The sequence below is a fragment of the Sinohyriopsis cumingii genome, chromosome 9, assembly GCF_028554795.1.
Source record: "Sinohyriopsis cumingii isolate HCF-2022 chromosome 9, ASM2855479v2, whole genome shotgun sequence".
In the NCBI taxonomy this organism is placed as follows: Eukaryota; Metazoa; Mollusca; class Bivalvia; order Unionida; family Unionidae; genus Sinohyriopsis; species Sinohyriopsis cumingii.
This window is the reverse complement of record NC_142969.1, coordinates 28,741,120-28,759,610: the sequence shown is the minus strand read 5'-3', so window position 1 is coordinate 28,759,610 and position 18,491 is coordinate 28,741,120. Positions and strand designations below refer to the sequence as shown.

At 35.3% G+C, this 18,491-nt stretch overlaps 1 protein-coding gene across 4 annotated transcripts in view; it reads right to left on the bottom strand.

Annotated features, from left to right (window-relative positions):
* Positions 1–18,491, bottom strand: part of LOC149791458 (coadhesin-like) — a 41,243-nt gene that overhangs the window by 10,118 nt on the left and 12,634 nt on the right. For 3 of the 4 annotated variants that reach the window (XM_089969993.1, XM_089969992.1, XM_089969995.1), the window contains 5 exons: positions 17,077–17,247; positions 16,720–16,890; positions 12,546–12,716; positions 12,065–12,235; positions 2,657–2,836 (listed from right to left, as the gene is read on the bottom strand). In XM_089969993.1, the coding sequence (XP_089826119.1) occupies positions 2,657–2,836; positions 12,065–12,235; positions 12,546–12,716; positions 16,720–16,890; positions 17,077–17,247 (864 nt within the window). The remainder of the gene's footprint in view (positions 1–2,656; positions 2,837–12,064; positions 12,236–12,545; positions 12,717–16,719; positions 16,891–17,076; positions 17,248–18,491) is intronic. The other variant, XM_089969994.1, reaches the window with a different exon arrangement.

The window sequence follows — 18,491 nt, the reverse complement described above, 5'->3', positions numbered from 1 at the left end:
GCACATACCAGTTTACCGATTCTCATACAGATTACATTACATATAGAATATTCCAACATTATCCTGGTCAATTCTCACTCACTACGTGGTTAGACAAACCAGCACAATTACTATTGCATGAGAGCTCAAATGTGTGTCCACCAATCTGTTTGCATTATAAGAGAACATTCTAAGAAATAGCCTCCAAACATGACCATTCCTATCGCGGAACAGACGATTCGACAAAGGAAATAAAGAGTGCAACTGGTGACGGATCACTCCGCAACACCTAATAGTGTCATTTATAAGAAATTGCAGTCATAGACATAGATCTGAATCAATTCACAACTGCAGAGAAAGCACCTTTAATCACGTTTTCAGCCTCCCTTTCCAGACAGAAAGGCTTCAGAAAACCGAATGAAGAAACCATTAATATCTCAGGTCTGACAGACTATGCGGAAATAATAACAGACACTGTTGTTTGCTAAGTCATATTGGTCTTAATCAGAACGGGAGTATAGATAAAGCCGACATAGCTGATCAAGAGTCACCCTTGTTTATTACTTTCCGCATAGTGACTCTCATAAATGTATTAATCAGTATATGCCATGTACCTTCAAGTATTTAGCGAAAATGTGTGGAATGAAAACACCACAAACAATATTTCGATAAACAAGCCCATCAGTTTAAATGGCCACCTCTTATATACAACAGTTCACACGCGTGCGGTGATATTGTGTTGATAGTGTAATGGAAACAATCACCAGGAAAGAATGAAATTCGACCAAACTGCAGCACTTGCCAATGCCCACAGACAGTGCAGCTCATTATTATAGAGTGTATCGATCTCCACCCTGATGATGTGCGTCCAGATACAATCTTCGATTCTTCCAACAAATGCAGTTTATGAAACTAATTTTTCTGCCTGTCGCCTGTTAGGGAGCGTACTTGTTTTACTGTTTTTATTCTTTGCATATATTTGTGAGGTATCATTAAACTAAATGAGCCAATATACTGTCATTGCATCTTTGGATAGGGTCTAAGAAATTCATTAAATTTTCTCAGATATTGTTTAGGTATTTTCTTGCCAGTGTACTCAATAGAAGTACATGCAGCTGTAAAGTGTTAACCGAAACAAATTTGATACATTCATTTCCTTTTTGCACAGTCAGTCGGTTCCATAAAGGTAATTAAATATGAACCGTATCATTTCATTCCATGGCAATTGTTTGAAGAAAATATAACACAAAATAAATGCTGATGTGTTGTGTTCTTGTTATTATTTAACAGGAGAATGGTGGTTTGGTGTAGAGGAATCAATACTTAATGCACATTATTCACTGTAAGAAAATGGACCTTAGTTATAGGAGTGAAGCATTGAATAACATTTTTTGGGAAATCCATGATGAATTCATTATTAATAATTGAGGATATGTCAGGCATTCTTAGCTAATTATTATATGCATGCACACGAAATCGTCAATGCATCATTTAGATTGGTGTCTATTCTGGAGACATTTACGTTGGACCATTGTAGTCCCTCTTATTTCTTAATTCGCAAGTGTCAAGACTTACACAAGTGTTCTTTCTTAAATATGAACCTACCACTGACATAAATTGTGCAAGTTTTGCATAGTACTTACAACTTATTACGGATTCAAACAAAAGTACATGGAACGTTGTTACTAAAATGTGGTATATTCACCCTTTCATACAAATACTGTGAAAATAGACTAAAATTGTTTTAGTTTATCCACTCTGGTTATTCTATGGTAAGTAGACTCTCGTCAATAATGGAATTAATGATCATCCTTACTTGTAAAGACCTTTGTACTCAGATATGCCATGCCCGACTTATACAGAAAAATTATTTTATCTGTCCCTCCAAGCTAATACAAATCGTTTTGACAAGACATGCATTGACGATGATTGTTCGGCTAATGATGTCTTATATCTCTTTCTGTGAATCTGATGTCATGCTATTCTACATTTCGCCATTTCCGACAGTTAAATTATTTTGTCAGTAAGACATTATCATACATATGGGATTATGACACTTAGTACGATTCCAAAATGTGAATTATGGTAGTTTTATGAATATTGATTCCAAATTAATATTTCTTGTCATTACCATTGAATCTATAAACTTGCCATGTTCCATCTCAGGCCAATATAACAGATATACTTTATTCAGATTTATCTACCGAAACAGTAATGTTTATTCGAAAAATTGCGTGTATTATTGTGTCAATGGCTTTTGTAGTTTCAGTAGCAGGTGCCTTTTATAGATAAACATTTTAATTTGATTCCTTCAATGTAAATAGTAGATATGAATTTATGCAGCTGCACATAATTGTAACATCTAAAGTTCTTTGCAAAGTATAATTCAATGTACTTTATACATGGTCATAAACAGTTTATTTCTGATAAATAGTTTTGTTTACAATTTTATTATCGAAATAGATGTAAACATTTACATTTTAGGAGAGTATGTGAGACATTCATTGCTGACTTCCACAATCAAAACTGTAAAGTTAATACACAACTTGGTTTTAGATAGAATCTCTTAAAAACTCTAGTTTCGTTTTGATCTACTCATATGGTTGGGTGAATCCTTGATAGTCAAACTGAATTCATCGAAGTGAAGAGTACTCATGAAACTAGTTGTGCTCCTTACCATAACATATACCATCAGTATTGCAGACTCTGTATTCAACTGAGTTTCCAAAGCAATATTGCCCTCCATGTGCAGGATATGGGTTTGAACATGCTCGGGTTTTATTCTGCGACACAACTTGACAAGGTAGGTAACCGCTGCAGCTGCTCCAAGGCGTCCACGTAGACCAGCCACCATTGACTGCAATGTAATAAAATGATTGAAGACAGCGTTTATTATTATTACAACAGGCGTTTACCAAGAACCTATGGATGACCACTACACCGTTGTTAATCAATAAAGCAAATCTTAAACGGGGTGTGTAAATTGAAACATGACAAACTGGATGATGAACGTATTTGAAGCTCTTGTTGCACCGTAATAATTATTACATTTGATGCAATTAAATACGGCTTGATCCCCTTAGCCACACAATATAAACATACACACACACACACACACACACACACAGACACACACACACACACATATATATATATATATATATATATATATATATATATATATATATATTATACAGCTCGTTCGTAAATGAACTTTTATATTCTATCGCAAGTGCTTATTTCTCAGTAGTACAAATGTCAACGTAGTTAAATATTCTAGCTGTAACATTAAAGGTCTAGAGCAGTATTTCATATTTGTTTTCACCAAGTTGTTGACATGTTCTTATTTTATTAATAGGTTCTTTTTATTACGAAAAACATTCTAAAATTACAGTTCGTAGTAGGAATTATTACTGGCTGTCCATCAAACTGAAACGTACGTGACATTAATCCTAACCTATGATGTGGCCTTGAACTCAAATGCAGCACAAACCGTGTGAACGGCAGTGATAGCTTATAATTGAAGCTTATTTGTACATACGTCTGGTTGAACAGTATTAAAGAGAACATACATTATTATAATACAATACAAAAACTATCTCGCTTATTGCAGGTACGTTTTAGCACTTAATAATTGTCCACTGAGATAAATTAGATAGGCCATGCACAAAAATAAACATCTACAGGATCCGTTAATTTATATGTAATTATTTCAAATACAAATAAGGTGGAATGTGTATGTGTGGTTGTAACCTGTGTAATAATTCAAGAAACGTTTTGACAATTGATCAGGTTACCACGTACGAATATTTGTTCAGGAATTTAATTATAGTGCATATGATTGCCATATAATAATTTCATCAGTGTAAGTCGGTATTGTCAAGAATTCGAGCATCAAATTGATTAGGACCACATTAGTCATCCATTGTTATGGCGCGAACGAATGGTCTGTGGTTGCGTAGGTGGCTAATGAGGCAGATATGCGCCAGGAATGTATATGGCATTGTGGACAGGGGATGGTATCAACGCAGATCTTGGGGTTACTAGCTCGGGATTCCCTGCCCTGCCCCCGTTGTTCTTCTGCGAATATTATGCTGGCCTTGCAAGTTGCAACACCTTTACTAATGAAGGAGCGCCACACAATCCTGCCCATGGCTCCCACGAGTGATAGCTAATGCAAACGTTCTTTAGTGACGTCTTTAGGGCGTTCTTATAGTTTTCTTTGGCTCCCTTTGTTACGTTTTTTTTTGTTCAAGCTCGCCATAAAAAGTGATTAGGTTTTTAGTGTTTTGTTAATTTTTTTGCCGATAGTCTTATATACGAGCTACGTGACCTACCTGTCTCAACTGTGAATGCAACAGGATGGTGTATATACTGGGCAGGCTTGCTTGGGCAAGGTCGTCAATATCAGGGATCGTGTCTTGGCACTTAATGTTGAGGAGTCTACTGAGGCAAGTTATGTAGAAATGGATCGACTTCTCTGTACAGGATTCGCAGGCGTATAAAAGCGAATGGAGTACTGTTGCTTTGTGCACCTTCAGCTTTGTTTGTAGACTAATGCCTCTTCTGTTCCAGACAATGGTGTTTAGTCTGCCGTTGCAATCATGGCATTAACGTTTCATCGATTATAAAGTTCTGGTACAGAGTGTTTCAAAATAAAAGAACCTGATCAATGAGCTCAGTTTGTATCAGATGACTGTAATATTTGGTTAGGCTTACAGTTTTTCTGGGGCTGGCTAATGCAATAGTTTAGTCTTCTTTGTGTAGTTTGTAAAAAAGAACTGTGTGCAAGCATCATAGAACTTGTCGAAACCGCGTTGCATTTCAGCGTCAGAGCCAGCGTTGCGGGTGCAGTCATCAGCAAATAGAAAGTCCCTGACGATGTCTGTTATGATCTAGCCTCATGAGATTGAACAGCTTGCTACGAGTTCGGTATCTGATACCGATTCCCACGTCACCATGTCTGAAGGCATCAGTAAGCATGGCTGAAACATGAGTCTGAAAAGGTCTTGCACAGTACACAGCCTTACTTCAGTCCCGGACTCTAGCTTCCATGCTGTCTTGGAATAGCTGCACTATGCTGATACATGTACTTGGACTTCCGTACTTGCTCATCATCCTCCACCGGCCTACTCTACTAACATAGTCTAAGGCCTTGATCAGGTCGACATGGGTGCAGAAAATGTCAGCATTCTGCTTCTGGCTCTTTTCTTCCAATTTCCTAACAGCGAACACCATGTCGATGGTTCCACGCTCCTTCCGTAATCCACACTGCCTTTCTAGTAGGAGTCCAAGGTCACGAGGTGATGGGAAACAGTTGAGGAGAATCATATCCAGTATCTTGTCGTCAATGGAGAGCAACGAGATACATCAGTCGTTGTCACCGGGCTGCTGATTTCCTTTGAGATTATACAAGTGTATAATAGTAGCATCCCTGAATTCCTGTGGGATCGTTTACTTTTGTCATAAACAAACGATGGAGCTTTTGAGTCAGCGCTGTACCGCCTTCTTCTATATCCCTGATGGGATTGAGTCTGAGCCAGGAGCCATCCCGCTAGAGAGCAGAGGTACTACTTTCCTGGTCTCTAACAGGGTTATTGGGTCATCCAGTGATTCATTGATTGGCACATGTGCAAATTATAAACGGTTTCATCACTAATAATTCTTGGGCTGTTCATGACGAAGTTGAAGTACTCAGCCCACCTTTTGGGGATCATCTCTGAGATTAGAGTGTTCCCATCCGAACTGAGGAGAGTGGATGCTCTTGAAGATGAGGGGCCATAGACTTTATTCAGCCCATCATTTAACCTCTTCATATCATGCTTATCAGTATTGCTTTGAATGTCATATTTTTGTTACTCAACCAAGAGTCCTGCATTTGCTGAAGTTTCTGTTGAACAGTCATACAGATGTTTTTGAAGGTATCTTTCTTTGAGGTGGACTTTGGATCATTTAGGTATTTTATACGAAGGCGATGTTTTTCATCCAATAACTGATTGATGTCGTCCTAATTCTCATCAAACAAGAAATTGTACTTTCTAGAGGAGGAAGCTAAGGTTTATGTAGAGGTGGTGTTTACCAGCTCTCTATGGGTCACTAAGTGCTGCCAACGGTCGTTTTGGAGATGGAGTTCTACAGCTTGGCGATGTTCAGCCTTTTTAAAATCTACAAGGCGGTAGTCAGTCCAACATTCTGCACTACACATGGACTTGGACACCCGTACATCCTGCCTGTTCCTCTTCCTGACTAACACATAGCCAATTAAATGCCATTGCTCAGATCAGGGATGCATCCATGTCGTCCTGTTGCTGGTAGGGACGCGGAAGATTGAGTTGGTGAAGAGTAGTTTGAGCCCTGCGCAGGTCTGAAGCAATATAAGAGCATTGGTGTTGCAGCTGACGACGCCAAACTTTCCAATGACCCCTTCCCTGGAGAGGCTGTTAGAGTCATATCTTGTATTGAGTTCACCAAGGCTGACAAAATATCAGACTTGAAAACAGAGGTTATGATACAGTGGATTTTTGCATAAAATTTGTCATTTGCATCATCCGGATTGGCCATGGTTGGAACATAAGTACAGATGGTCGTGACATGCTTTCTTCCATTCAACACGGGGAGTTTCATGGTCATAAGCCTCACATTCACACCTTTAGAAGTCCAGGTACCTTGCTAGCAAACGCTGACTTCACTGCAAGCCTACTCCTGCATCAAGTAACTCATAACTACCTCTAAGAAAGTGTAGCCAGCACCCTTTCACAAAGTTCGACCTCTGGTGTAAGGTGGGTTTCATCCAAGGCTGCAAAGTCGAAGTCGTATATGGCTAGCTCTCTGCCAAGCAGACCAGTTTCCGTCTTAAGTCCTGAGTAGGATGACCAAGTGACATGCACGATGACTTGATTTAAATTGAACAAGAGTTGTGTCGTCGACATCACTCTCTCTTCCAGGACCACCTGAATCAAGTGGCAAGGCAAGGTCACGACAGCTGGGAATCACCTACTGCCCACTGAACCAGCTATCGGTTCCTTCCGAGCAGTCCGCCTAATCCAGCCATTACATGCTTGGATAGGCAAGCCCTAACTCACCAAAGGTTTAAGACCCCTCCCCTGAAGAGACACGACTGTTAACCCAATAAAGCATGTATTTTAACGTATATATATATATATATATATATATATATATATATATATGTGTGTGTGTGTGTGTGTGTGTGTGTGTGTGTGTGTGTGTGTGTGTGTGCATTATGTATATTTTTGCTCGTATTTGCACTCATTTACCGAACTTTTATTGTTGATTATATACCCTTTACAGTAGATTGTATATAAAAGGTGCATTTTGAAATGTAGCACATTCGGGTGATTATGGTAAATGGGTTACACAAGTTAACACTGCCATAAAACAACTTTATTAACACAGTAACAAAGAAAATATACAAGAAGTGAAGCGCCAAATTGCTTTAGACCAATGTTTCATTACAAATCGAAACTCTCTTTCCCAAAAATGATCAACAAAAGTTTTAACGAAAAAAGAGTGCTTCAAGAAAGCTGAGTAGAATGGTGTAATTCCTGAAAGCGAAATCAATCTCTTCGTTTTTATTAGATACAAATAACATTCTTTCTTACGATTTTATAAAATCAAAGTTTCATTTCAAAAGAACAGTTTGCATATACCACGTGACGTGTATACAGATTTAATGGAATCTCTACTCGGTAGAGCGACTGCTCTTTCTCAGTCCATACGTCCATACGTATTTCTATCTATTCAATGTTAAAATCACCTTGGAGGTACTAAACTTTATTTCTATTTCATTCAACGAGTCTGACTAATTTTAACCTCATAATTCTTGCGAACTGATACGGTCTGTTTTGATTGATTAAATTAACCTTTCCCTCTCAGAGCCTCGTACATGGCTTGCTGTGAGTTTTTCAACCGTGTAGCATACCCTATAGATAATAAGGCTGGATTCATTGGTTTGATTAATTCACTTCTGAGTAGACTTTATCATGTGGCAGCAATATAAAGGTATCAATATACAGATCAAAAAATTTTATTTTTAATACTAGCATGCATGCACTCAAGAAGCAAATAAAATAAATTGCTTCTCATTTTAACCCATATATATAAAAATTACGGACAAAAGTTATAGCTCATCATTGCTTCCATAAATCACAGATTTAATATATAGTATGTACGCTGTATCAATGACATACAATATCAATAAATATTTCATTAAAAGGAAACGACCAGTGATAAATCAAGAATTTTGCCAAAGCACTTTTGTATTTCCAGAGAAAATAATCACTTGAATTCAATAATTTGAAGAAAATAAAATTCAACCCAAACTGAACACATTATAATACAACTTAAAGTGCTTGATGTTAAAGCACATCTGATCAAATCTTCACAGGCACAAGATAATATAGTTCTCTTCAGGTCACATTAGCATTTTCTAAAAACAACCGTTACCTAATGGTCAATAAACTTCTGGAATGTATTAATGAGCCTTGTTTACCTCCTACACAATAAAATAAAAAATTCACGTGGGAATCTCCTAAACCCTGTCTCTGATCAACATATTTACTACTTTTTGTTTACCTGAATAAATATTTGCTTATTAATCACATAGAGTATAAGTAAGATAACTTTTTTGTTAACATAAACGAAATTAAAAAAAATTAATCACCGTGATACAGAACAACAACGAGGAAACAAAAGGGCTATAACTCTCTACAACCTCAGCTAGAAAAGTTACGGGAAGGATGGACATGAAATACAACATAACGATGAAAACGTTTAAATGGTAGTTAATTATTTTTACACTCACGTTACTGGCATAAACAAGAAGATAACAGCTGACAATAATAAACTGTCAGTACTGAACAAAATGAGTGATTTAAAAGAGGAAACAAAAACATACGATGGTGCTAAAAACAATATGAATGTGAACAAACAACCTATTGAATCGATGCAAACAGTTTAAGATTTCTATATTAAAGTGTTGTGGGATATCATTAAGGCACAAAACGTGTTAACATCACCGAATTATATCAGCAATACAATTATACCTTTAGTTGGAACATTTGACGATAGAGAATCTGTGAAATATGGCAACTAAAAGAGAATTAGAAGAGAGAATTGAACAAAACACCGAATAAGTATAGTTAAGAATGCAAACTAAAAGGTTTCATCCGTATCATTGTTTTCTTTATAAATGCAGCAAAATACCACATCAGACGTAATATTGGGAAAGCAAAAGATAAATGCTATACCAATGCAGCAAATGACTTTTATGTTCATTCTATTTGATCCAGATAGAGCTCACATATAGCTATTTAATCAACACACAGACGATTACAAGGTAATAACAGAAGCATTCAACAAAAACATATCAAAGACATTTAAGCATATGAATGAAACGTCGTAAGCAAAAGGCTTGGTGACTTCAGGACATAAGCAACCTGGACGCTCATTTTTATTTTTTTTTAAAACTAGATGTCGATGCTCACAACGAAAGTGACATAAAAATGTTGCTATCAAACAATTGAATGATTTCTCATAATTTTTCATATATATATATATATATATATATATATATATATATATATATATATATATATATATATATATATATATATATATATATATATATATATGTATATATATATATATAATTTTTGCTGGCTGACAATGTGTATGATGCTGACAAATCTATTTTGTAACAAGGGAGATCGTACCTGTTTTGTTAGCAGGATAAATGGCAAATTATCTGTATATAAATGACAGCTAACGCTAACTACGTGATTTCTCGAATGCTAGACACAATATCATCATGAGTAAAATATCTTAGTTCAACACATCATTGTATCACCCCTAATCCGAACCATATTAAACCCGTACTTTACACATCATAATATTCAAAATAGCTCTATATTTACTGATTTTTCTTAAAATGCAACGTAAAAGATGTGTCAGCATACCTGTGAAGCATATCACAATAACGCATGGGAGTGATGATCTTTTCAAGCTAAATGACTATAACATTTTAATAACATATCCATATTACATAATCTCTTGCATAAAAAGGAATTGAACAAGGAAAAATAAACGCAAAAACGGGATATCGAAAGTTGATATCATGAGCAAGCAGAGTGCAAACTGACAAGCATAATATATTTAGATTATAATGGTAAGAACAAGAATACCACTTGGCTAGCACATACTTACAAGACATTGCCCACTATATTTGTTTACACAGATTCAACAAAATACTTGCAAAAGCAGCAGAAAGATTAGGAGGTGGAGTCTATGGATACGAAACGGAAAAATATGTTGATATGATGATCCGATTGCCAGTAAATGAACTGCCCAATTGATTAATGAAATTTATTTGCATTTCTGTATGTAGAACTGTGGACAGAGCAGCCAATATATTTAGCCTCAGGTTTCAAATCTCACAGGATCTGTTTAAAGGTGTTTCGCAAAAGGAGAATGGTGACAGTTTGTTTTAAAAGTTTTTTAATATTCAATAGAAATGACTTTTCTTTGGCTATAGACGGTTTGAGAATATGTTTTTCTCGGGGTTTTTATTGAAGTAGTATATTGCAGAAAGTAATAAGTATTGTTCCGTGATCAAACATTAAATGACTTACGAGTATTTCTTTGATGAACAATAAAAATACACAGAAATAGTAAAGTATGTGTTAATTATGGACCACTTAAAGTCTTATTTGAAAAGAACATAAACGTCATTTGGCATCTGTATTTGTCAAAAGTAGTTTTCCTTTTGATAATCAATGGTGTCATAGATTGTGATGCAATCTTTTGTGTCTCTAAAAATATTTCGTGTCTTTATAAATAATAAAACTTTTTAAAGCTCTTATCACTAATCTTTTTACAGGCAATATTTTTCTACAGTTGTCTGCACTCTAACAGGGTATAGTGTTCTAATAAAGTTTTTGGCATACGTAAAATGTCAATCATTTTCATTTCGCAAATATTTGTATTCACATCAATTTGAAGGATTTTGTATGACAAAAGACTAGACAGGTATATTATTCTTATATACCAATCATTTTTAAATGTTCATGTTTGTTTGTTCTTTTGCTTTTTTTTGGGGGGGGGGTGCTTCCTACATGGTTCATTTATAAGTACATGATATTCTGCGTTATATGTCTAGAATTAATTTGTTTGAATTTAATTTATTTGTTTATTAAAATGCCCTGTTTATAAATATTGTACTTATCTTGCGACATAATGTATATTTAGTGTGATTTCCCAGAGGTCTCCTTTACTTACTGAGGTAGAAATCGGTTGTATTGAAAAGATAATCTGTAAGGCAATAAGACTCAGATATTCAAACTATGGATCAGATATACAACACCAACGTTGAATGAGATATTGATGTCAGTTGCAAGCATTCTAATCCTACTGTGTATTAATGTGGAAAGAGATGCATTGAGCTATGTATGACCCTTCCATAAAACGATTCATTTTCTATCAGCCAGTCATATTGCGTCTGACATCATAGACTTATATTTGTTGGTAAGATAACTATTTTCAGATAAAATATAGTAAGGTTATTGAATAATGCAAGATGAGACGAATTATATAATGTATATTCATTGCTGTCTTGCGTTATAGATGTTCATATAATTGGCAGATTTTAATGCAGTATTGAATATGAGCGTCGGCTCACGGATTGTGGCACTTCAAAAATGTTTTCAACGTACACTCGTGCTCGTACTCGAGAAGGTAATACAATAAATGTAAATGTTTAACCCTCCTTTACATTACTATCGCCATCATTACAAAACATGTGTATGTGTGTGATTTAGATTTTTAACGTAGCTTTAACAATTTTTCAATCATATCGCTACGATGTCTGCAGTATGTCAGTTTAAAATGATGTCTAGAACTGGGGCATCATGCCGTAGACATGTATCATGATGTCCCACCCATTCGCATTATCCTGACACCATACCTTCCATTCCTAACACTAACCTCTTAATGCTAAAAGTATGTTAGCGTTGGTGTTGCACTAACTTATCATCTACCCTAAATTATCATTTGACTTTTACTGCACACTCACCTTCACAATATTGGAAAAAACAGTCCGAGGACTCTGTATTCTGGCCAGCACAGTACTGTCCACCATTAGCCGGAGCTGGATTAGTACATGTCCGATCTCTCTGACGTATGCCATTACCACAGCTGGAACTGCAAGTCGACCATGATCCCCATAATGTCCAATTCCCATTTACTTTGAGAGAAAAAATATTCAAATGACAAATTATTTCTTAAAATTGAAATGTAAAGCCATGAAATACGCAATCATAAGAACTGATAAAGATTCAATAATGCACAGCATGACATTCGAATTTACTCTAAAACATTGAAATGTAATCTCTAATATCTACCTCCAACGTCTTTAGAAAGCCTAACCATTTACCAAGTTTCCTGAAGCTTATTGCAATGTGCATGATACTTTCATTCATTCACTATATTATTGCAGCAATGGTTTAAATAGTATTCTTAACTGGTCAATAGTTTCAACGGAATACTGCACAAACCTGGGCACGAACTGATTTGACATTCATTGTATTGCAATGCATCTCCAACACAGTAGTCGCCACCATTTGCTGGCGTGGGATTGCTACAGGTGCGTGCTCTGTGGTTAATACCTTTCCCACACGTAGAAGTGCAACTTGTCCATGATTCCCATGCCGTCCACCCTCCGTTGACTGAACAAAAGAGTGTGTCATTAATAAATATTTTAATGTCTCTTCTATTAGACAGTTGGGGTCCTAATTCCTAAGTCCTAGTTTTGTTTTCCTCAACTCTAAAGTAAACACGTTACTGTTCTACCAAATATAATTATGCAACATTCATTTTCATTCTGTATATGTTCAAATTGCATTTAAAACAAATTTCTGGGCGAATTTCCAATATCAAAACCAAAACCATCATAACTAGATTTATTAAAGGGATATCTAAGTTAAATGACATGTGAAGAATGAATTTTATTGCTATCGATGTTATAGCAATAAAAAAACTTATACAAAGAAAACCATCTTTAAAAAAGCACATATTTATCAATTATTATCACAGTGGCCTGATGGCCTAAGGCAAAAGCTTTGACAGATAAGTGACATTTCGGGCTGGAGATCGTGGTTCAGTGAGAAATCTTGCCAGTAGTTTCCCGTGTGTCTGTGTTTCTTTCTGGGGATTTTCCAGGCTTCTGTCTCATTGCATGTAATGGCAGATACAGACAGCCTATAATCTGCTGATAAGTGGCGTTAAACAAATAATACAAAAGAACATTGCGTTTGATTAACAGCAATAAAGCGCCTGTAAATATATCGTTCTAGGTAAAATAATATCTAATAAGACAGCACAGCTCGCACAGTTTGATTGATTTAATATTATGTATTTCGTTCCGTACAACATTATCTATCAATCCTTATAAACCTTATAACAAAAGGAGGTCTTAATAAAACACATTTGCATATGGATCTACATTTAAATCGGCCATCATTCGTGCCACGATATGGGATAATTATGATCAAAAATACTTATTTACTATTTAAATGGAAGTGTTATTTATATATCGAATGTGTGTTTGACTTCTATTCATGACTAAAGATTGTAATTATCATTTTTGAACAACCTATTGCATAGCAAAGTTTTGTCCATGCTCGTTGTTGTTGTTGTTGTTGTAGGGTTTAACGCCATTTTTTAGCAGACGATAAGCTATACATGGCGGCCAGTATTAATGGTGGAGGAAGAATCCGGGAAAATCCTGGAAAGAACCACTGGCAAGCTTTCTCACATACCCACATTGGCCGAATCGGAGACTCGAACCCACGCAGACAGAGGTGAGGTGGCAGTGATCCGTAATGGAGAGCGCTCCTGACCACTCGGCCATCTGGGCCGCTCCATGATCGTAAATTCTATCTTGGGATAGGGATTCTATAAATAGTGTGTTTGCAATAGTGAGGTATTGGTCTCGTAGGGAAGTATTATATAATGAAATAGGTCACTTACGGATGTATTGTGACATATAGAGGTAATAGAGGTAGAGATCCATATAAGGTTTTAATTGAAAAATTATTCATATTTTCGCAGCCAGAAAAGCCTTTCAGAAATCAAATTTTTGCTGCTACAGGTATAAAAAGCAGCTCCTTAAATATAAATGTTGGCATACAAAGTCTGAACAGCTTCCACTTCTCAACACCGTTGTGAAATTGTAACTTTAGAAGTGATTCAATGCGCATTATATCAGATAAATGGTAGGCAAGTTGGAATGTCACGTATAAAGCAAAGTCACCTGACAGTCGTGGACGTTATTTTGTATCGAATCGTAAGCATATGCTCAATGCAGTTGTTAACATATTGTTATGTATATGTAATCTATGAGTGTAAATTCTACATTAACGTATGCTCATTCATAAACATTACGTAGAGTCTGTGTTCAAGGCCAATATTGTGTACACCCAGATTAGGTTTCTCGCTGGGCAAGAAAAATGTGTATAAATGGAGTTTGAATACACACATTACTTATTCCTGTTTTAGATCCGTCAGTCGGATTCCATTTGAGATCGGAGTTTACAGTTGTGTTGTTGAAATCATATATTATTCTAGAGGAATGAAAGTATATGGCATATAGATTGGAGATCCTAAAGTGCTCATTGACTTTTGGATTTCAATATTACTTTGGATATTTGTGAACTGTTACGACTCTATGGTATTGCACTAAATAATATAAAAGAGCGATGACAAAACGTTTTATATAATTCAACAAAACAAAATTTCCAAAGTGAATATTTAAGAACAACTTACAGTATTGTGATTTAAATCCCAAATATTCCAAAAAGCTATATCAAATTTATAAAGTTTCAACGTAATTCTAGATGTATTCAAAATATTTATAATATTGAATGTGATGATGTGCCTGTAGTCTGGAACAACTTAATGTACCAATGGCCTGAATTGTGATAATGTTCTAACAAGTTTTTGATGTAACACAATGATATAATCTGTTCTAGTCTGAATTCATTATAATTCCAAATTAAAGTTCGAGTCCAAGACTATCATTGATGAGCACTTTGTATTTCCAGTGAATAATAATTTTGAAGAAATTATTCCACCCAAATGATATAATGATATAATGAACATATTAATAAGACTGCTTCAAGATATTAAGGCAATAATGAATAATGTTTCAAGCAAACTACAATAGTTACAAAATAATCAGTCACAATATTAGAATGAGGGTGAGGGTAAAACGTTCATTCCTAGAACATTCTAAGATGTCAACATAATAAGGTATTTGACTAGAAAAAATACAAAGATCATAGCAAACGTCAGATACAACGGCTTTTTCCATGATGGAAATCTCATGTCATAGACTCAGATTAAGACCAAATTCTTGTTATTAATAATGATCTGACTATTTAATGCACACTCATATTGACAAAAATAATTAAATATTAAGTTGTTTAAAAAATCAAATGTCCAAAGTCAGGTACACATCGAACTTAATTCTGGACAAGGTCAGGTACAAGATGCAATTATACACAACATATAGTCATTGAGAAACACTATACAAAAGACCAGTCGACCACTTGCATCCGGGGCAGACGCTATAACAATAGGACTAACTGATCTGTTCATTACAGGTAGATAACAATGAGCGCAAATTAAATGTGGTTGTCTTTAAAGAAACATTGGGCATGTGTCATTATGGAATATTTGCTGAATAGTAAGAGTCAGCTAAAAGTTGAAAATCGATTTATCCATGTTAGGTGTTAAACATTACAAAACTAATTGTTAATATTTATACAATCACCTTGCTAAAACAAATAGTGCTAAACACTTGCAATTAGTTGAGGCAATGTTAGGACAAATGTGCGATGCTCATCTTATAATAAATGGCAACAAAGTGATTGCAGCTCCAGTATTTTACAAATACTGTATATTTACCTAATATGATAACTGTATTAAGAGCAGATTCTCTACTCGGAGCAAATACCGTGCGATGTTAGAGTATCTGCTTTGCGATACGATGTACCAAATATGAAACACTATAATTTAACATGATTATTGCTATCAGTTAGTCCTGCTTACGTTATGCTAAGAAAAAGAATTCATACCTTTATTAGTGCTTTAAAATCGACTTATGGAAAATGTGTAATCGACCGTAAGTCTCAGTGATACATATTGTAGAGACTGTTGTTAGTTAGCCTTCCAACCATAATAAATTTGTCATTCAAATGTAAGAAACGTCATAAGAGAGTTTTGGTTTTGTCCTTTCCTCAATATGTAACTGCATACTCGATATTGCATCTAAATGCAATAATTTACAGCCTGTAATAATATTTGACACATTCGATGACTATTGAGTAATGTTATTCTGACTTGTTCTAACAGTTTGCTAATACCGGGCTTTCTCTGCATGTATATATGCCTTTACTGTGATATATTGCATGTAGATTATGCATTTATTACGTGATGATGTTCTGGATTTAGCCAACGTTAGTAATGTCGTTTCATATTTGTCTTTACTTAGTCCATGAATCGTATCGTGTCTGATTCATAAAAATGTTTTTGCAGATTATATTAACTTTCAAACTATATTTATCTGTTTTTGTAATTGCTGTTGTACTACATATTTATGGAGCGGGTGAAGCAGCTTTGACACCAAATGAACATTCACACATACGAAACACTGCTGATCTGCCATACCTGCGCACGTGCCCACTGTACAAAGGTTATACTCAACTGGATCCCCAAAGCACATGTTTCCGTCATGCGATGGTGTCGGATTGTCACAGTTCCTCCTTCTATGTGTAAGTCCCATACCACATGTCACGCTACATACACTCCAGCTACTCCATATCGACCATCCACCATGGACTAGGAAAATAATAATGATAATAATAATAATAATAATAATAATAATAATCAGGTGACAATTAAGAACTGTCCATGGTTTCAGATCAGATTAATACAGGCCGTGTCGCATTATTAGCAATATGCTATTATATCAGTATTAACGGACATAGCGACAGGACGATCTGTCAACATATTAGTTTTCCATACCTGGACATTTATAAAGGAAACAATGGAATGTTTCTTTCGAATTCCCAATACAGTCTTTGCCTCCATGAGCTGGTACTGGATTTGTACAATCACGTGTTCTTGTTGTTGTTCCATTATCACATGTTACAGTGCAACTCGACCAGTCCGTCCAGTCGGACCATCCGCCGTCCACTGAAATCATAACGATTTAGATTTCATTAGCAGAAACCTACAGTTATTGTAGTCGATCCATACAGTGTTGTTGTGTCTTTGCCATTTATAATGTTACTGCCTATTAACAATTATTAAATGCAACCGACGAAGCTGCTCAAATTATACATGTATTTTTGCGATAGTGCCCAACATATTATGTATGAGCTTTCATATATTAGCTTCCTTACCATTTGTAGGTATTCAAACTATAGCCTTTATTTAAACGTGTGACAATATCCATATGTGTCAGTATGCGATTAATCCAAATGTTCATTAAAAACTAAACACTTTTTCATTCTCTTCGCAATAGTAATAGTGATGGAATTAAACACAATGAAGAGTAACACATCCTACTTTCTGAATACAGCTGATCATTTTAGGATGCATTGCATGGATGTGTATATATTATTAGGACGTTCAAAAAGCATTCATTCAAACGAGAAAAGTTAAGTAAGAGCACATGATATGAAAATTAGTAATTGAATTGTTTAAGGAAATGAAGGACATTGGTAGCAATGGTGGAACAGCCGATACTACATATAATGCTGCGTAATCACTTTAAGTAATGAATTAGTTTGTGTCGCTGTTGTTTGTAGTATGATGGGATGTTAGAAGGAACTGTCTAATAATGGTGGAAATGATTGCGTAAGTTCTTTCTTTTCATGGGACAACGAACAGAAATATAGTATGTAGCTTAAGTCCTCTTTGAAAGTTTGCATGACAAAAACATATGTGTACAAGAAGAAATTGACAAGGTAAAATCAGCTAATACAGAACCAGTTCAAAAGGAATGCACGAACCATAAGAAAAACAGCTAATTTAAAATTTAATGATATCATAAAGAAGTTCGTATTTATAATGTGTGAACCGTATACCATATGTAAATTTAAGCATGGGGTAAAATATTGGAATGATCAGTCTTTTCTGTCATTGAACGTACAATCAATTTAAGGTGCTTAGTATTATGCCTTAGAATTGTTTCTTATTTGAGACAATGGCACTGCGATTCTGGGCCCTCGTATGAATAAGTATTGTCTTTCGTTTTTCAGAACCATCAGATGTATTGAAATTGTGTCACCTTTCCAGAGAAGTTTCTAGTTTCTTGCAAGTGATTTAATTTTCGGTTCGTTTAAATGTTAGGTTTTTACTTTCCTTTCAATCCTTTTATTTTGTACTCTAGGATATTCAGAAGACATCAGTTTTGATATTTATTGTTGTTTTCC